General features: G+C 32.7%; 1 protein-coding gene across 4 annotated transcripts in view; it reads right to left on the minus strand.

Annotated features, from left to right (window-relative positions):
- The window catches only part of LOC127068156 (uncharacterized), a 42,708-nt gene extending 18,119 nt beyond the window's left edge, over positions 1-24,589 (minus strand). For 2 of the 4 annotated variants that reach the window (XR_007782857.1, XM_051003909.1), the window contains exons 1-2: positions 24,199-24,589; positions 19,911-20,842 (exon numbers count right to left, since the gene is read on the minus strand). Coding sequence is in view for 2 of the 4 variants with exons in the window: in XM_051003909.1 (XP_050859866.1) it covers positions 19,911-20,059 (149 nt within the window). In the remaining 2 variants the exon portion in view is untranslated. The remainder of the gene's footprint in view (positions 1-19,910; positions 20,843-24,198) is intronic. The other 2 variants (XM_051003910.1, XM_051003911.1) reach the window with 2 other exon arrangements.
- Between the last annotated feature and the right edge of the window lie 540 nt (positions 24,590-25,129).

A 25,129-nucleotide genomic window follows, 5' to 3' on the forward strand; every position in this document is an offset into this window, starting at 1 on the left:
TTCAAAGTTTGGCTCGGACTATTCTAAACATAGAAAGGAAACGCGAACGAGGAGAGACTAGACTTCCTATCTTTTCTGGCGCCTCGTTAAAAATTACTAACTTTTCCTCTCGAGTAAGAATCGTATCGTACTCGGTAGGAAAAGTTTGAAAATTCTGTGGACATCGAGTAACACGAACAACAACAGCAACACATCAACAACAACAACAACAACAACAACCAATACACAACAACAACTACAACTGCAACTCGTTTATTTTATTTCTGTCGCAAATCAATACCTTCTCTTTGTTAGAAACTTTAAAATTATACACAATGTATGTGTAACTTTATAATTTCAATCGCATCGTCATTAGAATAATCACAATTAACTTTTAATCGCGTATATACGTATTTATACTTTATTCCGCAATACCATTATTTTTCAAATTCGAATTGCATAATAATTATAGAATACTCTCATAAATTCGTAATTAAATTGTTTAACTTTATACAGAGACAGATAATGAGCATAAATATAATAAGTAATCACTTTCGATGGACAGTTACAAAATAATACAAACTTTTAGAATTAAGTTTTATCGTGAACGGAATAATCCCACTAACTTTTAATTAAATTTCTATGATTCGTTCTCCATTACTAGTAACGATTGTTATTATATTATAATTATTTTCAATCGATATAAAAATGCTAATACTCTCTTTAAACGTAAGATCCAAATTTCTTTATTAATAACCAATACCATTATATCTCAAATATAAATCGCATCAGGAACGCAAGTAGAAAACTCATGTCAAATTTAAATTAATAATTAAATTACTCTAATCTTGTTTCTCGATATTTATTATTATCATTATTAATAGCATATAAATAAAAACTAGTAACAATATTCGAGAAAGCATCGATAAAAAACGACATAAGTGTTAATCGAAAAAAAGAAATATTTTTACTAGAAGAAAGATCTTTTTTTTTTGGATATCCTTGAAATAAAATCGTTCCGTTTTAGCCGAATCGATTAGATTCAACGAAGATGAAGTTCGTGATAACAACGACGACGAGAACGACGATGAACGTGAACGTGAACGTGAACGTGAACGTGAACGTGAACGAGAGACACAAGCGTTAAGAATTCGAGCCCCCTAGTCAAGGAGAACGATTATCGAGTTGGCTTCAATCGAATTATACGCGTTTGAATTGCCGAAGGCAGGGAACCGTTATACGTGCCACGTAAGCGCCATGCAAGAAGTCAAAAACCAAGCTAGGAAAAACAGCAACGACGAATACTCTCCTCATTGTGCGATAAGCAAGAAAAAAAAAACAAAGAAAAAAGAAAAGAAAAAAAGGAAACGTGATAGATCGATCATTCAAATACAAACGATAAATCGATCGATCTACATCGATCGAGAGGATCGATCGTCAACAAAGAGTACAGTTCCTTATAACAAAACGATTAGATCCTCCTATTCGTAAGACGTTCTCGATCGATCGTCACCGATCACAATCGAACCTTGGAATTTAAACCGAACACTTTTCTCAACGATCGTTGCCAATCCGATTACGAGAGACTTCGAGAATATTCTATAAACTTTAAAATCGAATTTACGAAAGAGTTTGCGGAATGAAACTTTTTAATATCTTTCGAGAAAGAGAGAAAGAAACAAACAAATAAAAAATCGATATTTCCAAAGATAAAAGATATATATCGATGATCGTTATCGATTTTAATTTCGTTCGTGATTTCAACGAACTCGAATCCATTTAATACATTTCTATTTTAATTTCGATGAACAATACGATTGGTTATTTTTAATCATTTCTTTTATTCGTAACGAATGTTCCACGAAAAATTGGATCGATAAGATAGATCGATCGTATATAGATAATGCACACATACACACACATACACACACATATATATATATCGCAACTTACATCATCCTTTCATATTTAAATTACATCATGATTCGAAAAAATCGCGTTAACTTTTTTTAATTAAATTCATCGCTCGATGTTGTAGTATCTTTCACCGAATTTCTATTGCGTCATGATACGAATAAGATTATCGACAATTTTTATCGTTTAATCGTTATTGTAATTCAATATAAAAGTCGAAAGAAGAAAGAAAGAAATTAATTTTATTTGTAAAATTTGACAAAAAAGTATTCGACTTTTTTTTCTCTCTTACCTAATGATCGTTCAAATTCATTCTTTCTCTCTCTCTCTCTCCCTCTCCTCCCTCACTTTTTACGCGTGTGTGTACGTGTGTAGGTTTAATAGAGAATTTAGATTAAGAGAAAGAGAAACAAAGAGAGAAAGAAATGGAGAAAGAAAGAGAGAGAGACGTAGATAAAATCGATAAGTTATCGAGAGCGCGTGCGTGTCTGACGTTTATCTCAACTCCTTATCACGAGAAACGCGAGAACGGTTTATTAATTATTTATCGGTAATAACTTTACACCGTTGTTCGTTTAGAGTTTAATTATTTAAATGGCCGATTACTTCCACTCAAATTTCTTTCTCTTTTCTTTTCTTTTCTTCTCTTTTCTTCTCTTCTCTTCTCTTTTCGTTTTATTTCGTTTCGTTTCTGCTTTGTTCCTTATCAATCGTCCTCTATATCGTCTTAAGGGACGCTTATTTGTTGTAAAGCAACGATTGATCCTCGTGTGAGACATCGTTACACGAAGGGTTCGCACGATCAATACGGATCGTCGAACTCTCTCACGTCACTTTAAACGTCAGCGTCTCGAATGGCAAGGTTTATTACATCTCGCATTGCAACTTCTGCCTAAATTGATTCGCGAATTTGAACGAAAAGAAAAAGAAAGAAAAGAGAAAAGGAGAGAAAAACAATTCGAATACTTTCTTTTAATTTTATTATATTCTTTACCAAAAAAGAAAAAAGGAAATAAGAAAATAATTTTCCTCGATCACGACAAATAAAAACTCTCCTCTTTTTTTCTACGATCATTAATTATCTCTATTACATCAATTGTTCGAGCAAAAAAAAAGATCAAAGTAAAATCAGAAAGAGTTGCCTCGGATAAAGGAGAAAAAGAAAAAAACAATAACCAAATCGAACACAAAACTAATAAACAGAGTCGTAAGAATGTATGTATAATGAGGGAGGAGAAAAAATATAGATGAAGAAAAAAGAAAAAGAAACGCGGACGATAAATTAATTGTAATTATAATTCGTGGAAGATAAAACACAAAGAGACAATCGAAAGTGACTGAACGACCTCTGACACATTCGTTCAATCTCATACGTGTATGTGACTCAATGAAATACGAGGCCACGAAATCTTTGGCATTCGCATAGGCGCAAGAAAGGGTCGAAGACAGTCGTATAAATTACAACATAATAGCGCGAGGTCATGGCTCTCGTGCAACGCCGTGATAGTAATACAAATCAGGAAGTGAGTTTTGGGAGGAATGCCAAATTCAATTTCAAACGACACTCGAATCGATTTCGTGCGTGTGTGTGTGTGTGTGTGTGTGTGTGTGTGTGTGTGTGTGTGTGTGTGTGTGTGTGTGTGTGTGTGTGTGCATAAAAAAAGTCGGTTTTTATTTCGTACTGACCTTGTTTCCCTCCCTTCCCCTCTTTTCCCCTTCCATCTACCTCCCCTACCTTTTTTCTATCGTAAAATTTGTTTATCCCGAAATAAAATGAACAAACGAACAAACAATTCGCACATCTGTTCGTTTCCAAGCACTTACTCGAATTTTTACGTAATTGTTTAATAAATTTAGTTGTGTGTGCATTTTGCAAAAAAAAAAAATGCTCACCATGTTTACGTCAAATAAATATCAATATTTGTTTAGAAAATTCTTTAGAAAAACGATTTTGTTTTAATCTTATCAAAATAAATGGCATCTTTGACAGAATCATTATCACGTATCACTCTTCGATTGCACGATGATCTTGCTCGTATAAGTCTAATCATAAATTTTTAATTTGTCACGTTGTATAAATAACAATAAGTTTTTCTCGGAAACGAACGAATTGTACACAAGATACTACAAATAAATTGTCAACAGATTCACATAATCTCTATCTTTCTATCGTGCTCTCTCTTTCTCTTTCTCTCTCTCTCTCTCTTTATTTATCTATCTTCCCCCTCCTCTCTTTCTCTCTCTCTTTAATTTTATTATATCTAATTTACGCGTTGAAAAAAAAAAAATTCTGAGATATTCGATCGTTAAATTAGTAAATAAAGAAAAACTTATCTAATACTGCGTTATGCGTGTTCTCAATGTTAAACCTTACAAATACGTTGCATCAATTCGTGTCACGTTAGAAAACAGTGTGGGTGAAGCTACGCGATTAACACACATCGATCTTTTATTCCAATACGCCCACCTGTTTCAAAGGTCGAGTCAAATTACAAGTGGCTTTTTCTAATCTCCTACTGTTCGCGTTTGTCTTAAGCGATATTTACAAAGAGAAATCGCTAAAAAGAGTCAATTTGATCCCGGAAAAAAAAAAGAAAAGAAAAGAAAAAGAAAAAGAAAAAGAAAAAGGACAAATGCTCACGTTACCGCAAAGAAAAGAAAAAAGAAAAGAAAAGAAAAGAAAAGAAAAGAAAAAAAGAAAAGAAAAAGGGAAAAGAAAAATCCAAGAAAAAGAAAAGAAAATTCAACAAGTGCATCGTGTGCATCAAGTGCATCACAGTCCCACCGCCCATTTTTCTTTTTCTGTTTTTTTCTTTTTCTTTTTATTTCCGCAACGCTCATATTTTCCCTCGATTTTAATTCGAACAGGATTTATTAAGTAAACCAATTACGATGTTCAAAGAACGACCAGAGAGATAAATAAGAAGCAACCTTGACTTGGACGAGGATTAAATGCGTTTCAGGAGATGCGTCTATCTATTTCTCTCACTAACATTATACATATTAATCCGCTCCAATAATGAACTCGAGTAAAGCTAATAAGGACTTCAAGGTCGTACATAATTGGCTACGAGCATTTTTAACTCTTGTGTCTTTCTTCCTTTTCTATTTTCTTTCTTTCTTTTTTTTTCCTACTGATACACACCGATTCTCCCATCTAATCGAATGAACGGATTAATATTGCAAAAATTGATTTTATTTTAGTTCCGATATTTATTAACAATCCATTTCAATTTATATGCAAATAAATAGAATAAAAATTTCTTTACGATATATCAGTAATATCTCGATCGATAGATCTCTTGAATGATCTTTTCTTTTCTTTTTTTTTTCTTTTTGTAATATAGATGCAATCTTTCTAATTCTCTGACAAATTTCTAGATCTTAAAATAGATCATTTTCAATCGAAATGATCTTGAAAGGATTCAAGACGCCTAGAGAATTGGAATATAAATTCTGCTCTCTCTCTCTCTCTCTCTCTCTCTCTCTCTCTCTCTCTCTCTCTCTCTCTCTCTCTGCCTCTCTCTTTCTCGACTCGGAAGATTTCCAGGAGAGTAAACGTTTCCAATAGTAGGTATCACGAAGCGGAAAGTTTTTCTTCTTTCTCTCTCTCTCTCTCTCTCTCTCTCTCTCTCTCTCTCTCTCTCTCTCTCTCTCTCTCTCTCTCTCTCTCTCTCTCTGTCTCTCTTTCTCGATCTTTTTCACACGAGAAAAGGCCGCTGGCCACGAAGTCACGGTGTCTATGGAGAAAAAAAACTCGAACACGGAATAGACCAAAGATTGCTTCAATTGCTCTCTCTCTCTCTCTCTCTCTCTCACACACACACACACACACACACACACACACACACACACACACACACTTTCTCTGTCTGTCTTTCTTTCTCTTTCTCTTTCTCTTTCTATTTCTCTCTAGAAATTCATCAGAGCGAGGAAGATTTGGTTACAAAATCATTCTCACGTTAATATAGACAGACATTTTCATTCGAATCGTCTTAAAGATCTTATCTTATCCTCTCTTTTTCTCTTTTATTTTTTTTTCTTCTACCGAACCGGTCAAAAGTTTTCACAGATAATTTTCAAAATCAATTAAACCTTTTTCGAAACTTTGTATAGAAACTAATTCTTTCTTTCTTTCTTCCTTTTTTTTTACATTCCTAAGCTCGTAATTTTACAATTCGAAGAAAAAAAAAGCATTAATCAGAAAGAAAGAAAAAAAAACAAAAAAAAAGGAAATTAAAGGTAATGGATTTTTTCAAAGATCATTGATCATTTCTTTCACGAATATATTATTCCTATTATTTCTTTTTTATCGATTTAAAAGATAAAAAAAGATAAAAGAGATACATGTAAATCTTTCCAAGAAAAAAAAAAATTAAAAAAATGACGATATCGAGTAGACAGAATAAAAAAAAAAAAAAAAAAAGAAGAAGAAGAAGAAGAAGAAGAAAAAAGGAAGGAGATCACGCGTTCTGTTCCAACGAGGATTCCAATACGATTATGTCAAGTCTCGTAAACAAAGTTCGCATCATTCCATGGCTGACTATGTGTGAAACTGTTATTAACAGATGCTCGTCATCGTTTATACATCGCTCATCTTTTGCTCGATTGTCCTTAAAATAGACAAACAAATTGATTGTACAAGAAATAATAAATGTTCTCGCGTCCAATAAAAAATAATTATCCTCTTGTTTTTTCCTTCTTCTTTTTTTCTTTTCATTCATTTTCTTCTTCTTTTTCTGCTTCTTCTTTTTTTCTTTTCTTCTTTTTTTTTTCTTTTTTGTCATACTCGATTTCTCAAGATCTTTATTTCGAAGTAACACATCGGATGTTATTCGATTAGTCGATCGGATACTATCTCAAGATGATCAATTAGAATTGTATAATTAGAAGCGAGTATATAAACAAAATAAAAATAGTTATTTGCCATTGAAGAAAGATAAAATTATCTTCTGATTCATTATTTATTTTTTCTTTCCCCTATCCCCCTCCCAACCCCATTCCTATATCTTCAAATTAATTCGAGTGTGTCGTTTCATGCAAGATTTATAATCATTATTATTTTCCTTTCTTTAATTTTGTAACTGTAATATCGAATTTTTAATTTGAAAGAAATACAAATTTTCTGATAATCGTAGCAAAATCGTGCAATTTAAAAGCGGGAAATTTAAATAGTTCTTAGATTATCAACGATAAAACTCTTTGAACTACGACCCTTTACGTCATTCAAAGTGATCAAAGATCTAAAAGAAGGTCATGGTAATGAAAAGTAATAAAATGTTTCAATGCTGAAAACAGTGGACAGCTTGTTGAGAGAGAGAGAGCTTATCTCGACGCCCTGCGATTTATGTTTTGGTATGTAAAATGCGAAAGATGTGCCTTGTTCGCTTTCTGCGAATCGATAAATCCTCTCCACCCCGTTCACCCCTCTACTCCCCCTTTCTTCCTACTGGAACAGTGCTTCTCTTCCTTACGCAACCCTTCGACATATTATCGGAATTTGAAACATTTCGAATTTTTCTATTGCAGAAATTTAAAAATTGAATAAACAAACAAACAAAAAATAAATAAGGTCTAAAAAAAAATAGTAAATAATACGATCCTTCAAATCGTGCTTTATAAAGAATTTTCTATAGAATCTTTCTAGTAAAGGAAAGAAAGAAAGAAAAAAAAACAGAGAATGGAATGTTAAGAAAAATAAAAAAATAAATAAATAAACGGATAAAAGAAGAGGAACGTTCAAAAAATCGGAAGTACAAATATTTTCACACTGATTCGATATTTAAAAAAGAAAATTAAAAAAAAAAGGGTTATAATCTAACTGAATAAATAATAATTGACTTGTCAAGGCTCTATAAAAAAAAAGGGGAGAGAAAGAGAAAGAGAAAGAGAAAGAAATCGACAGATCGAGAAAAAAAAAAAAGAATTCTATACTGATACTTCGTGGAATATAAAATGAAAACGATCCATCAAACGAGGGATGATATAAAGGGGGAAGTATAACGAAAAGACTCGAACAACGACGAGCATACGAGGACGAACAAGATAAAATATACTACTGGTTTTTACCGACGTAAGATCGATGAAACGGGCAGGTTCGCCATAGGAAAAAGTTTGCTCGCTTCGTGGAAAATGGAAAAAGGTAAAAAGAGAGAGAAAAAAAAAGGGTGGGGGGGAAAGAAAGAGAAAGAGAGAAAAAAGGTAAAATGGCGTCGTCATGGAATAAGGTACGTCGAGAATAAAGATAAGATCAGGAAGTTGTTAGATATGAGAAACTTTTACTATGATAAGCATGATAAAATCAAAGTTTCCTTCTTCGTTCATCTATTTACTTTTTTTTTTATTTTTTCTTTTCTATTTTTTTTATTCTTTAATTCTTTCTAAATATCTGCCTTAAAATATGCGTTCATTAATTCATTTTTTTTTGCGAGAAGGAAGTCGATTAATAAAAAAAAAGAGAGAGAGAGAGATAAAAAGAAAAGAAAGAAAAGATATATTAATAAAAACATAGTGTAGTCAAATATATTTCATGTAAAATTCATAAAAGAGAGAGAGAGAGAGAAAGAGAGATAGGTTCATTGATTCGCGTGTTAACACGTCTATACCACAAAAACATGAATCGAGTTCAATGATGCATGTATATAGATGTATGCGTTTGCTATACATAAATGCTTGTGCGTATTGCGTGCATAGTGCATAGAGTGTGTTAGACGAGGGGGAGGGAGAGAGAGAAAGAGAAAGAGAGAGTAATCAATAAGTCTCTCGAGTCTACCGGCTAAACAATGTCTAGTACATAGGTCTCGGTGCCTTTCAAAGGCGACAGAAGCCTCTCTCTCTCTCTCTCTCTCTCTCTCTCTCTCTCTCTCTCTCTCTCTCTCTGCTGGCAGGTTTGATCTAACCACCAACGATACAAAGGCTTAAACCCACCAAATTTCTCCTACTTTCCAAAATTATATCGTCGCGTTAATTAACGAGCATAAAAAAGAAGAAGAAAAAAATAGAGAAGAAAAAAACGAGAGAAAAAAATTAACTCGAACAGAGCTCGCATCTGGCTTACTAGTTTACGAAATAATTACTTTTTTTTTTTTGGATCAAAAGTGTGTTGAGAATAAAAATAAAAATTACGTGGTAGGGATAAGCATCGAAATAAATACTTCTCTCTCTCTCTCTCTCTCTTTCTCCGTTTCTACCAAGAAATAAAAATCAAAGGAAAAGTTTCGTCTCCTGTTCTCAAAAAAAAAAAGAAAAAAGAGAGAGAGTGAGAGAAAAAGAAAACAGAATAAATTATAGAAATCCTCGATATATCCATTCTTTTCCACGAAATTTCAAAGTTACGTCGGAAAGAGATTTAAGTCGGGAAAGCGTTAAAATAAACGGATGAGATTACAGACAGTAGGTAGATCAAATAAATAGGGCAGAAGTTCTCTTATATTTTTCTTCGAATGAACGTGTGGGTTTGTCTTGCCGCGTAATCCGAACTAACTCGATTCGAGTCGAATCGATTGAGAATATCAGAAAGAAGTCTTTATTTTATAGACTTAAACAAAACTTTCTTTTATCCGAAATCTATTTGAATAGGTATTGTACGTGTGCGTGTGATTACGTCGATCGAAGCTGATATACAAATTTTTCCTAGTAGAGATAAAAAAAAAAAAGAGAGAGAGAAATAAAAAAAAAGAAAATAAAAAAAAAGGAAAAGAAATATAGATTTCGACCAGGATCAATTTCAAGGGAAGTTAAAAAAGGAAATAATTAACTGGTAGTTTTGGATGAACAGGTTACACTTTGCCCTATGTGAAAGCAACCCCTCTCGTTTTACCCTCCTACTAGCATGTCACCAATCATGCGCGTTATCGACACCCAATTCTCAGTATCTCAGTTCTCTTAGTTGCAAAGTTTTATGCTCTCTCTCTCTCTTTCTCTCTCATTTTCGTCTCGATAAGGAGAACATTTAGGCAACAAAGTTGTATGGTCAATAGAAGGAACATGTAATAAAGTGTTTCATGGTCCACTGCCAAGGAGAATATATATATGTACATATATATATACATATATATTCATCTCTCTCTCTCTCTCTATCTAGAATCACCCTTCTTCCACTCCTCCCCTAACTCTATCTCTGTTACGCAAATTCGTAGAGTAATCGATCGGTCGACCTTGGCCGGACCGACTCTCCCTCTCTCCCTTCCTCCTACCCTCTCTCTGTCTCTCTCTCTCTCTCTCTCTCTCTCTCTCTCTCTCTCTCTCTCTCTCTTATCCCTATCCTACTTCGAAATATGATAGAAACAATCTGAAAAAGAGATAAAAAGATATAGAGATAGAGAAAGACAGAGATAGAGAGAAAACTGTAGGGATGTTAAAGGATCGTAAACTTGATCTCGTTCTCTATCTTTTCCGCTACTTTCTTCCAGGAAGAAGATAAAAAAAAAACTTGTGTCTATCTCTTCGTATTCTCTCTCTTTCTCTTTCTCTCTCCCATTCTCCCACTTTATCTCTTTATCTTTCTCTAACTCGAACACTAACTTTTCTTCCATCCTTTTTCTTTTTTTCTCTTCTTACCTCCTCTCGTCCCAACCCTTCTCTCAACTATTTCATTTCTCCGTTCTTTCTTCGTCGTAGGTAGGTATATACTCAACACATTGAACGATACACTCGATCAATGAAATAACAAGCCGCAAAATTGACGTCTATTCTACTTCCGCATTAGGATGACAAGTTTGAAAGGCGAACGATCGCTATGGGAAAGATAGAGATGGGTAGATAGATAAAAAGAGATAAAGAGAAAGAGATAGAAATGTAGACTACCATTGTGATAGTTATACATGAATAGGAAATTTAGAAAAAGAGAAAGGAAGAGAGAGAGAGAGAGAGAAACGTCATTAAATTTTCATCGAGAAAAGAAAATGTAACGAGGATAATTTTCCGAACAATAGGCAGACGAGTCCGTCATTAATTATCGACTTCTATTTAACGATCTAGTACGAGGAACAATACTATTTGAGAATAAACGTGAACGAATGGTGTATCAATAGGTGATGATAATAACCTAAACGACTTGAGTCCTATTGTGTGTTAAAGAATGTTATTAGAGAATATTCATGATGTCATAGCTTATGTTGATGACAAATTGCAGTCATTGTGCGTATTTCTTATTCTTATTTTTATTATTATTATTATTATTATTATTATTATTATTATTATTATTATTATTATTAAAAATCCATGATCAATAAACTATTCTCAAAGATGACTCTTTTCAGACGCAGAATAATATAAGAAAAAAGAAAAAGGAAAAAAAAAAAAGAAAAGAAAAGAAACTTAATTACAATAAAATAACAAAATTCGAAACTCCGAAAGAAAACTTTCTTTCCAGTATTCCGGAAGAAATGTAGGCTAACGGATCACCCCTTCCCCATTCCAGTAAAACGTGAATGAGGTGGTAGAAAAAGATAAAAGGAAATAGAGACAGAGAAAGAGAGAAAGAGAAAGAGAGAGAGAGACAAAGATAGGAAAGGAAGGAAGAAGGGACTCCCTCTTTTCTAATATCTTGCGCAGCCGCGTGCGGAGAATTTGAACACGATCGAAACATGGTCGCCCACGCGACGACGACAGCTTCTCGTTGCTGATTGACCGCTTAAGATACGTGATTTCCTGGCGACAATGTTCGTGCGACTGACAGTGAGCAGCACGGATATTGTTGATGGAATTAAGTGGCCCTAACGGAAACATCGGGGCCCTTCCTGGGCCGTATACGATTTGCGGTAGTACCCGTCAATCCATTTTAGTATATGCGTGTGTATCTTTCATATCATTAATATATATTAAAAAGAGAGAGAGAGAGAGAAAAGAAAAAAAAATTTAGTCGTCGACCCTTTCGTACGTATCGTATTTGATAAAATAACGTTATAACCGGTAATATTAATTTATTACAATCTACAAAATAAATCGTTAATACTTGTAATGTAAAGTTAAGTATTTTATATTTCTTGCCTTTTTTTATTCGTCCAAAAAAAAAAGGAGAAAACAATCATATCTTCGTCTGAATTTATTCATCGATTTGTGATATAACGTTAAATAAATATTATTTTCATATATGCAAAATTGAATATTAATTTTATCATTAATTCGATATAAATCTTCTACATAGTAAAACCGAGATTGCAATGAATGTTAATTTCCTTGTTTCGTTAGAATATCGATCGGTCTCGATTTCATGACGAGTTGATTATCGATACGATTGTCAAAAAACTTGTTAAATAATATTTATTCTTTCTTCAAACGGACAGAACGCGTTAGCCGCATTGTAATCGATTTTACGCAGTGCTCGGCCACTACTGTTCTATACACTCTATAGAGTATAGTTTATCCTATAATTAAAAGTGCCTTTTCATTAGGCCATATTATGCATCATGCAATTTCATCAATGAATTCGTCAAACGATTGTTATCATTATCGTTCTTGTTGCTGTTGTTATCGTTTTGTGATAACCAAAATATCGATTTAATATATCTGACTCGTTGACTTTCCAATTTCTTACAAAATCGAAACAAGTTTGACGAGTCCGAGTCGATTAATTAAACTCGTGATACAGACATAGAAAAAAAAAAAGAAAGAAAAAAGATAGAAAGAATTCCGTTAAATTGCGTTAAATTGCGTTAAATTGCGTTGACCAATTCTCGTATTGCATCGAATTATCCAGTAACTTTTCCTTTTTTGTCTTTGTTTTTTTTTTCTTTTTTTCTTTTTTGTTCGATCGTCCTTCGGTCTCTTCACATGAATGAACGTCCACTCGGCATTCATAACTCTTCCGTTTCTCTCTCTCTCTCTCTCTCTCTCTCTCTCTCTCTCTCTCTCTCTCTCTCTTCCTCCTTTTTATTATTTTTTTTCTTTGTCTTTCCTTAACTTTGGAACAGAGCCAAACGTGTATGTGGAGCATCGCTCGAGTCGTATCGTCGCCCACACCTCTTATTTTTTTTATATTTTTATTTTTATTCTTCTCTTTTCCGAGAAAGAGAAAAAAGAAAGAGAGAAAGAAAGAAAGAAAGAAAGAAAGAAGAGAGAGAGAGAGAGAGAGAGAGAGAGAGAGAGAGAGAGAGATAAAGTGAGGAAGATGTATCGATCTGTTTAAAATAAAGAATTATTTGATTTGTCATTAGAAAAGAGAATGGATTTAAGATAGATCTTTGATTTCGATTGATCTTTGAAGAATATTGTTATATATAGAATATATATAGAATATATATATATATATATATATATATATATATATATAAAAGAAGACAAAAATATCCGATTATATATATATTTTTTTTTTCGAAAAATGAGTCTTTCTCTCTCTTTTACACGCACACATAAACGTACGCAGATAAATAGACACAATAATATTAGGATGATTCATAGATATACATCTTGGAATTTACTGAAATTTCTTGTGATCTTTGTGGGTGTAGAGTTTCTAAGCACGGCTTTAACAATCTTAAATGACTCACACATATAAGCCTGTATAAACTTACCCAATTTAATTAACACTAAATTAGGTTCAAGCTTACAAACGAACATAGGGATGGATGATCGTTTTAAATTACCAAAAGGACTTGGTGAATGAACCTAACCCGAAGAAATTTCTATTTAACTTGGGTACATTGGTAATACGAACGGAAACCATGGTATATTTCTTTTCTATTTTTTTCTTTTCCTTTCCTTTCCCTTTTTTTTTTTTATACGTACATATATACATATTAAGAACTATATCACGCGAGCCTAAATTCACATGAGATGACAATAATCGTCGTAGGATATATACGCGGAGATATTATATGTATATACCTCGTTCGAAGCACTGTAATCGGGCGTTTCCTCATCATCACGCATGAAGCCGGTGTCAGGTCCTCTTTACTGTACCTCTATCTATCTATCTGTGTGTGTGTGTACATATATATATATATATATATTATGTATATATATATATATAGACACATAACATATACATAACATATACATAATGTATACATACATACATATATCATATATACACATATATATCATATATATATATGTGTGTGTATATATATATATATATATATATATATATATATATATATATATCTTTCTCTTTCTCTCTCTCTTATTCTATATATCTCACGTTTCCACGCAGGGACATCGGCCGACAGGACATTGTCCATTATCGTCGCACACTATCCTCTTATAATTTTTTATCTTTCTCTCTGTCTCTCTTTCTTTTTCTCTCTTACACATATTCCATCTCATGTTATTCTTTTTTATACCAAGGGAAGACAGATCTGATCGTTGCAACGCGATTTTATTTCAATACGAAATAATGTCAATGCTGCGCAAAGAGAAATATTGAAAAATGATATAACGTAAAAACTGACGATGTATTTTAAATGAAGAAAATTTTTCAATGACTTTCTTTCTTTTTCTTTCCAATGAAATAAGCAAAAATATATCTATGGACTATCCGAGTTAATACTTAACTCTTGAAAAAACAAAGAAAAGAAAAACAAAAAAAAATGAAGAATTAAGTTAAAACAATTATCCTGAATAACGATTTGAATAACGTGAATGAACGTGAATTCTAAAAATATAAATTCATTAAGTACACTCCTTGATATTATCTAGAATAACCAATCGTACATTATATCTATCGGTTGGCTTCTGCATTCGTGGCTCGAGGTCGATTTGGACATTGAAAAGAGCGTCTTTTCAAGGAAGGTCATGGTTCAAGGTAGAAAACGAGAATCATAGAGAACAGAAAGACACACACACATATAGAAAGAGGGTGGGGGGGGGGAGAGAGAGAGAGAGAGAGAGAGAGAGAGAGAGAAGTTGGCGAGAGATGCCTACGACCATTAAATTGGAAGTACTTATCTCGATCCGATTACGTGTACCGACTTGGATACACTGCGAATGACGTGATAGCTACTATTTATCATTTTTATCTTACACGTCTTCTTTTTTCTCTATCTCTGTCTCTCTCTCTCTTCCTTTTTGTTTACTTCACGAAGGTGACACGAATCATGTATGCTAATTGCAAAACGAACCGACGATGAGATTACTTTATATTTGTGACGTATGTTTTTAATGAACTCTTTTTTTGTTTGCTCTTTTCTTTTTTTATTCACTTCTTTTGGCCATCTGTGTAGCACGAAAAAATTATATTCAGTTGTACGAATTTTTTTTTTTAAGGTTGATATATATATATAAAATAAGAGAACGCATCCGTTATCATACTTTGCGAAGATATTCATTTGTGTAAAAAAATTTGTTTCGGAATAATAATAATAAACATACGTGGAAAGAATGATATTACACATTTGTGAATAAAACTAATATTACTATTAATGTAATACATTATTAATATGTATATCAACGAGGTATTACGTTATATCCTATGTCATATTGTATAGTATTTATAATAACGACATGTAACGCATGCTAGTTATTCGTTCATACGTGTATACTTATACGTGTAATTACGCGGGGATAAGTATCTCAAACGAAATATTAAAAGATCTAACTCTAAACTACCACTGTGCCATTTGTGAAAAAAAAAAGAAAGGAAAAAAAAACATAAACTAGTTACATTTATGTAACTTGCTTATAATTTAATGCTCTTTGAAATTCTACGTCAAAAATTATGTTGAAGGAGTGAAAAAAGAAAAGAAGAAAGAAAGAAAAAGTAGTACATATACTTTTAAAAGATACTCAGCTTTTTCAACGTCGTAAATTAAACGGATCACGAAAACGAGAAAGAAAAAAGGAAAAAAAGAAGAAAAAAAGAACAAGAAAAAGAAAAAGAAGAACAAGAAATAGAAGTAGAGCCCTTTTGTTATAAAAATCTGCAATTTAAATTCGAGAACAATTGACATAAAGATTTGACCATTTAATGCTTCACCCTATTAAGACCGGACACGCACGTTCGTGCTCCATTACTATGCACTGTATCTTTTATCTTTTATCTTTTTAAATCCGTGTTTTCGTACGTACATACACGTGTTAATACTACGTGGTTTAGGTTCTTAATAGAAAGAGATAGAGGGAAGTAGAGATAGACAGACAGATAGATGGATAGATAGATAGATAGATAGATAGATAGATAGATAGATAGATAGATAGAGAAAGAGAGAGACAGAGAGAGAGAGAGAGAGAGAAAAACAGATAGAGACGATGGATCAATGGAAACCGAGTAAAAGCCTCCACTCGTTTTACTCTAACCACGTTGCTCTACTTTTCTGAACATTCGAAGGTTCTTCTTCGAAGGTCACGATATTATTTCTCTCTCTCTCTCTCTCTCTCTCTCTCTCTCTCTCTCTCTCTCTTTCTCTTTTTCAAGCTTAGAGAAAGTTTGCAATCGAGAAAACGAAGATTTTCTTGGAAGGTCGCCGAAATGGAATTAACGTTCGTAAAACATCAGCATCCTTCATCTTCATTTTCATCTTCGTCTTTTTCGTTTTCCTTTTTTTTTTTTTTTTTAAATACTTGGGGAAAGCGTTTCGTTTCTTTTTTTTTTCTTTTCTTTCTTTTTCTGCTAATTAACGAACGACTTTGTAAGAGATTTTACTCGTCGTTTAACACTAGTTGAAATCACTAATCCCCATGATCTTTAGAATCCTATAGGATTATTTTGAGGATTGAGATGATTTAAAAATAAATTATTACACTGTTATCAATTACAAGGATGTCAAGATATTATTGATATGTCGATGTTAAGAAAAGAGTGAAGATAAAAGTAAGAATAGAAAAAATAGTTACACACACACACACACATACATACACACACAAATACAAATTGGTATATCAAATTGTATTAAAATTAAATATGTAAAAAAAGATGAAGAAAATTGAATAGAAAAAAGAATCTATTTGAAAATGTACGAATTAATTGGAAATAAAGAGAATCAAGCAACGAGAGAAGTAAATGACAGGCTGGATTATTAAAGAAAAGAAAAAAAAAATATATGAATTAATTTTGATAAAAAGAAAAACGAGATTATATAAAATCGAATACATAAAGAATCATGAAAATTGAATAGAAAAGAATCTACTTGAGAACGAACGAATTAATTGGAAATGGAGAAGAGAATATATTGATACATATAAATATATAAAAGAGAGGGAGAGAGAGAGAGAGAAGAATACATAGGACCAATTATAGAAGATATCAAAAATGAATTAATTTCGATAAAAAGAAATATAAAATTGTATAAAATCAAATACGTAAAAAAAATCGTGATAATTGAATGGGATAAAAACCACTTGAAAATGAATTGATTAATTGAAAATAAATCGAAATAAAAAAAAAAGAGAGAGAGAAAAAAGAGGAAAAAGAAAGAGAGAGAGAGAGAGAGAGAGAGAGAGAGAGAGAGAGAGAGAGAGAGAGCATCGTTCTGGCTAGTATGAGAATACAATTTTCGTAAGGCACGATACAAGGAAGCGCTTTGGCGAGTTTCCAAGGGCGAGTTTTCTCAATTCTCGCGAGATTGTCATTGATGAGATACCGGGAAACATCTCGAACGATCATTATCACGTGTGCTTACGTGTAATAGACGAGAACTTGAAAGTTTCAGACTTCTCAAGAAAAGTATATAGATAAAAAAAAAAAAAACACGTTTGATATTGATAAACTGATTTTTCTTTTCTATTTAAAGATAATGAAGATGTTTTTGTCAACTATGTTAAAAATAAATATAGTGGGTGTTTCACAAGTCGTATCATAATTTTCTCTAATACATACATACATACATGCATATATATAAAATATATAAATAAGCAACTTTTATTCTAGTATACATAATCATTTTATCATTTCTATTAATGAACGCTTTAAACGGAATAGTTATTACGCTAATGCAATCAATTTTCTATTGTTTATTTGCGTTGGATGTAAATGGAAATCAATGTTTCTTTTTTTTTTTTTTTAAATATATAATCTCATTTGAAAAAAAATTCGTAAATGAAAAGGAGAAAAAATGTGAATGGAATTTTTTTTCTATCCAAAATTATGTAAAGTTTATTATATAAATCCATGTGGATTTGTTTCTCGATTCACACGATGATGGATCCACGATTGGATCGTTCGAATTCACGTTCGATAGCCCTTTCGCATAGTTCCAAGTGATAGATGCAAAGCTGTAGAAGTAAATGGATAAAATCGCATTTAATCGAGGAACTCGATCGGAATAATCGATATGCGAGAAATCGTCGATGCATTTTCACCGTGCGAATCGAGTCTATCTCAGCTCGAGATTTCAAAGTTGTATAGTATGGTCGACAGTCTAGATCTCTCTCACGGATAAGAGTAGATTTCTTCGAAGAATATCTTTGGCAAAATCTCCGGAACACAAATATCTCCCATGGGATGTGAATTTATTCATCTAACATTCGTTTTACGTCAATCAATATATATTTTCGATCGAATCTAACTATATATAAACGCGTATACATATCCTTTCTTTGAAATGCGATGAAAAACAAAAATATCCAAATTAATTCGAATATCTTAATGTAAATGAAAGAAATAATTTTAATGAGATAAAAAAAAAAGAGTACAAAAATAAGAGAGAAAAAATATTAAAATTAATTGGTGCGATTTAATTTAATTAAAACAAAAAAAAAGAAATAAATAATAATAATAATAATAATAATAATAATAATAATAATAATAATAATGTAATAATGTAATAATCAATATAAAAAGTTATATGAAGTTAGAAGCTATACGATAGACGATAAATTTCAAGTTCATCGAGCTAAGTATAATCAAGATTTTTTATTCTCGTAAGTTTTCCTGATTCTCAGGCAAGTTCCACTCTAACAACGTGTTTCTATATTTGTTCTCTAGGAACACGAGAGAATCGATCGGTCGAACGGAAAACTTTCGCCGAGGGTGTAGACACATTCAAGAACGTGTGAGAAGAGCGTTAATCTTTAATCGTTTCGAAGAAAATACGAATTTAACTACAGACCCTTTTCACACCTACGTAGTTTCTTTATGCATACGTTTTCTTCATACGTTTCTCTCTGTGCGTATGTGTTTGTGTGCGTGTCGAATTTTCTTCAAAGAGTTTACAGTTTCATAGAAGTTCTTCAAAAACTTGTGATGCGATATGATGTGTTCATATATAAAAAAAAAAAAAAAAAAAAAGAGAGAGAGAGAAAGAAAGAAAAGGCAAGAAAGGAAAGAAAAATCAATTTCGTATCGTCGATAAATTTTAACTTCTTTTTATCCATAAAATATACTCCGCCTTTTATATTTTTTCTCGTAAATATCAAAGTCTTGGACACATTTCACATTTTCAAGACTTATCTTGCAAGTAGAGGAGAAGAAGAAGAATAAAAAGAAAGAAACCAAACTTACAAAAAAAAAAAAGAGAAAAAGAAAAAAGAAAGAAAATACAATAAGGAATAGAAAATAAGTAAGACGAGAAAGACAAAGGACAAAGTGAAAAATACGCAAATAAAAAATGAATTAAGATAGTATTACGATACGTTTTAGGTATTCCCCTTCCTCGATTCTGATCGACTTTTTCTAGATTCTCATGATGACGCACGATCTCAGCTTCGAGTATCTCTGTGTTATCAACAATTAAAAAAAAAAAAAGAAACAAAAAAGAAACAAAAAGAAAGAAATAATCTTTGATATTGGAATAAAACGAAGGAATATGACCAAAAAAAAAAAAACTTGATTAGTTATCTATAATATATTATAATCACCACTCGATGATTACAATACTTCAAAAACAATACACACACGCGCGCACAGTCTCACAAACACACACACAAAAAAGGAATAAGAAAGAAGAAACAATTACGACAGTCGTTTTACGATATTCTAACGTAAATATCATAAATAACTATCAACCTATCCTTTTCTAACATCGGAAGAGTGTCTATAATGAATTAATATATATATATATATATATATATATATATATATATATATTAAAATAAAAAAAAATCGATTATGCCATAAGAAGAAAAAAATAATCGGGACTTACCTAGTGGAGTGACCAACGAAAGAACCCCCATGGAGTAAACGGAGTTTAGCGAAGAGCACTGCACTAACGAAGGGCACAGCGGTGAGTTCTTCGAGGTCGACCTCAACCGAGAATTCGTACTTCTTCTTCTTCTTCATCATGAAGGCCATCTCAGTGAGAACCGGCCACTTCACTTTGATCCTGCGTAGCGTATGCAGCTCGCTTGCACTCGCCTTCGAGTGCTCTTTTTATCACTTACAATATATTCTCTCTCTTTTACCACTCTCTACCTCTATTTCTATCTTTCTCTCACTCTCTCCTTCTTTTTTCTATCTATATATTTCCTTTTCTTATTCTATATTCACTTGTTCTTCTTCACTTGTCCTCTTCTGAGTTTTCGTTTCCTCTTTTTTCTTTTCTTTTTTTTTTTCTTTCTTTCTTTCTTTCTTTCGATCTTCAAATACGTAAAATCTCAATTTTTCTTGTTTAAGAAAATCGTCTAGAACAAAAGCTAAAGGGAGAAAAATATAAATCACTTCGTTGGAGATATTTCCTTTCCTTTTCTTTATCCACCCTTTCTTATCCTTTTATGCAACGTAAAGTGGTTGACAAAGAAAGTCGGTTAGAGAAACAGCAGCAACAAGGATTCAAGGAGAATGGTGGTCGTCCAGTAATAAGAACGGGAGGTGGATGCTGCGGTGGATAAAACGACGATTCACGTAGAAGTTTCATTGCTTCCACTTCCCTTTCTTTCGATCCCACGCGATCTACGTTCTTATGACACTCGAGTTTCACGACTGCCCCTGTCATTTCCGCTTTCTGCCATTTTCTTTTCTAACTACTCTCTCTCTTTCTCTCTCTCTCTCTCTCTCCCTCTCTTTCTGTCTCTCTCTCTCTCTCTCTCTTTCTGTCTCTCTCTCTCTTTCTAAGTACTTTTTGTTTCTTATTTTCACCTGTAAAACAAATAATATACGTGTTAGACAAAATATCGAAATATTTTGCAAGATATTCTTTTTTCTATTTTGATCTTTTTTTTTTTTTATATATACGATGCGTTCTGCTCAGTCATGCAAATATTTTTTTTCGACTAGATTGAATGCAAGAAGCGAGAAAGTTAAAAGAGACTAAAGAAAAAAGAAAAAAATATAAGAAAAAAATGATCGACCAACTCTTATCACCTCGTTATCCATACCACAGGGATCTTCGTATCTTGCATGTAACTACTCAAAGAGATCATAAGAAGGCACGAGAACGAGCAAGGATTACCTTAAGTGGAAGAGAAACGATTTTGAAATTTCCCGCGTGAAAGCTGATTCGCTCGACTTTTAACTGACTTAATGCCGATCTTAGCGACTAAGAACGTGCTAATTTGCACGTATAATAAATCCACACTTGCGTTCCCCGTTTGAAAATCTTATTCTCTTTAATGCTAATTATTCTTTTATAATTGACTTTGAGATATTACTCTTTCTTTCGCTAGAAAATATTGTACAATCAGTATGGCGTGTCTCGTGCATATATTGCACTATAATACGAATATAAAAAACGCGGGAAAATTTATGCATTTGAAATCTTTCAAGATGAAAATCTTACACGACGAATAAAAAAGAAAAAAGGAAGAAAGAAAGAAAAGGAAAATAAATAAATAAAGTCATTTCTTTTTCTTCTACTTGATCTTTAGACTTATATCTATGTATTTTAGAGAGAGAAAAAAAAAAGATTATGAAAACCAATACGATTAGAAGTGAACGAACGATCGGATGTATATTTCTATGTAAATTATTTATTATACGATAAAAAAACTAATGCGACGTGTGTTATTCGAACTTTCTATATTATCTATGTTACATACGTATTTATCAAATGTTATCGACTTAGAGAGTCGAAGAAGTTGGTCTCTTAGTTGGTAGCTAGCTAAACATTAACGAGGATTTAATCGTCTTGTTTGCGAGTTTCTTCCTCTTATCGTATTACTTCTGTTAGATTTCATTAAAAACTTCCTACGACCTTCTAGGTGAAAATACGGCATCCGTCCGATCTTATTTGCAAGTTAATCTCTAACGAGAGAGAAAAAGAGAGAGAGAGAGAGAGAGAGATTGTATATACATACATTGTTCGCAATATTAATCTACCGAAACTATTTCACAATCTAAAACCTCACTATCTCTATCTCTATTTATCTCTGTTCTGTCTCTGTCTCTCTCTTTGTCTCTCTCTCTCTCTCTCTCTCTCTCTCTCTCTCTCTCTCTCTCTCTCTCTCTCTCTCTCTCTCTCTCTCTCTCTTTCTTTCTTTCTCTCTATTTATCTCTGTCTCTCTCTCTCTCTCTTTTTATTGTCTAATAATAATGAAACAAATATATTCTTGAAAATGCAAGTATACAAATAAAAGGATTAACGTCGATCTTCATTAGTAAGTAGAAAAAAGAATATAGAACAGGATGACATGTAGAAAGATAAAGATAATTGGAGATAAATCATTCTAAATTATATATCACTTTCGAATAGAATTTTTTATTCTCTCTCTCTCTCTCCTCCCCCTCTATCTCTCTCTTTCTCTCCTTTGGCATATTACTAAATAATAATTTAATACGAATGCGACGTGAAAATATTATCATGTCGTTGGCATTGCAAAAACATGAATTAATTGATATATGGCAATATTGTTCTAGACGATCGTTATCTAAAATAATATATCGTACGACGCAGTTGTTTTCTTTTTCTTTTTCTTTTTTTTTTTTTTTGAAATTGTAATTTAAAGAAAAAAGAAGCAATAAAGAATTCAAATAAATATGGCAAAAATATGGTAAATTAAATTATGTATGTTCAAAGATGGCTGACATAGAATGTAGTTTTTGAATATTGACAATTGAAATATATCAACTTTCTATATCCATCTCTTTGTGTACATATATATATATATATATATAAAGAGAGAGAGACACACACACACATATGTATATTTATGATTGTTTTTAAACATCGTGCTCACCGCATGACTACAATTGCAAACACACTTACGTAATACACAATTACGAACAAGTACAATTACGGTAGCATCTTGCGATTGATAATACATTATTAAATATCCTATCTCGCGTGAGCGAAAATTGTGTGAGAAAGAGAAAGAAAGAGAGAGAGAGAGAACAAAAATACAAAAAAAAGAAATAAGAAAGAAATAAAGAAAAATGAAGAAAAAGAGAAAGAGAGAAAGAAAGAGAGAGAGAGAGAGAGAGAGAAAACCCACACAGAATCTTCTTTTTTTCCTTGTCTTAATAAAAAATAGATATTATTCTTTTTTTCCTTTTTTTTTTTTTGTAATCGAGAGTAATTTATGAAAAAGAAATGCGAAGGTTTCGATCTAAAAGCAAAAAAAAAAAAGAGATTTTATTGTGTCCTTAATCTCTCTGTCTCTGTTTCTTTTTCTCGATCTGTTTGTTTCTTTCTCTTTCTGTCTGTCTGACCCTCTCTCTTTCTCTCTCTCTCTCTCTTTCTCCCTGAAGGAGCGTCGTGTCGTGCAGGGAGATTTTCGAGTTGGTAACTCGTTCCCTTGCAAACTCCAAAATCGTTAGTACGGTATGGAAGGTAACGAGGCGAGACGAAGGAAAACCTGATCGAGCGTACAACGGCCATCGAAAGAGCTAAATGTAGTGGGGAGAGAGAAAGAGAGAGAGAGAGAAAGAGAAGAGAAGAAAAAGAGAGAGAGAGAGTGCGTGTATGCAATACACATATATACATATATCATATATATATAATGTATGTATATATTTATGTATGTGTATATATTTATGTGTATATATGTGTGTGTGTATATGTATATGTATATGTATATATATATGTATATGTATATATATATAAGAGAAAGAAAAAGAGAAAGAGAGAGTAGCAAGCAAAAGAAAGAGCAAGCAATAAAACAAGTTAAAACACAACTGTCCCATGATGGCAGGTGCAGACTCTGTTTCGACCTCTCCTCTCGTCATAACCTCTATGTATCTTTTACGTATTCCCTCTGTATACTTTTTCTCATTTCAAGATCACAACGAACGATCATTTCCACGTATTCGTCCGGTCTCTCTATTGTCGGACCATGAAAAAACGTGTATGCAAGACGAAGAAGACAGAGAGAGAAAGAGAGAGAGAGAGAAAGAGAGAGAAAGAGAGAGAAAATGAGAGAGTAAGAGACAGACAGAGAGACAGAAGAGAGAATATGTAAGTACTAAACGAAGATGGTCGATGACTTTCCTCTCAGTCAAAGTTGAATTACAAAACAAAACAAAAATATTCGTAAAGATATAAATATAAATATACTTACGTGTACGACGAAACGTTCTCTTGAAATCCGTGATTTTCTCTTAATGCGTGCTTGATATTAACCAAGCTCGCGCACTGTCACACTTTTCACGATCATCGTCACGAATGCGCGGCGTTTTTCGTCCTTATTCTCGTTTGCCGCCGAAATATCTCAACGGATGATACGTTTCACGAAGAACGATATCACGATTGATACGAACGACGAACGATCTCGTACTGACGCGACGTAAGGTACGGGGAAAAAGGTGAAAGAAAAAAAAAAGGAAAAGGAAAACGTTGAGAAAGAGAGAAGAGAACGTTAAGGAGAGGAGACAGAGAGAAAAAACGGCCTTGTCACATCCGTCGTAAGAACAGCCGTCTACGGTTGACTCTGGACTGACGCGCCTTCCGACGAGACCCCGAATGTATTACCGACCTACCCTCTGGTGGCGCGTTAGCGCAACTACATATCGATTATATCGCTCCAACCTCATGGCGGTTTCGAGTTACCGCCAATTTATAATCCTTTCCTTTCTTCTTTTCGTCCTATTCTGATCGGTTTTTGTTCTGTTTTTTTTTTCTTTCTATCATTCTCTCGATAATCCTCGGTGGATTTTTTGTTTTTTTATATTTTTTACAGAATTGTTTTTTTTTTGTGTTCACATCTCTCTCGTGAAAAAAAATTATCGAACGAAAATAGATTAGATCGACGATATTAATCTCTCTCTCTCTCTCTCTCTCTTTTTATCGTTTCAAGTATTTCGACCAAAATTTGTCAATCGAATCGATCCCGCACGACTTTTCACGTTCGACGATTGGCAAGAATGTTCTCAATGTTTTGGCGTAAAATCGTCACTTACGTTGGACAAAATTAATTCTGGAATAAATTTTAATGTCAATGTCACGAATTTCTATTTGTAATATTGGTTATGATACGATAGAATTTAGTCGAA

This window comes from Vespula vulgaris, chromosome 12 (genome assembly GCF_905475345.1).
Source record: "Vespula vulgaris chromosome 12, iyVesVulg1.1, whole genome shotgun sequence".
NCBI classification, from domain to species: domain Eukaryota; kingdom Metazoa; phylum Arthropoda; class Insecta; order Hymenoptera; family Vespidae; genus Vespula; species Vespula vulgaris.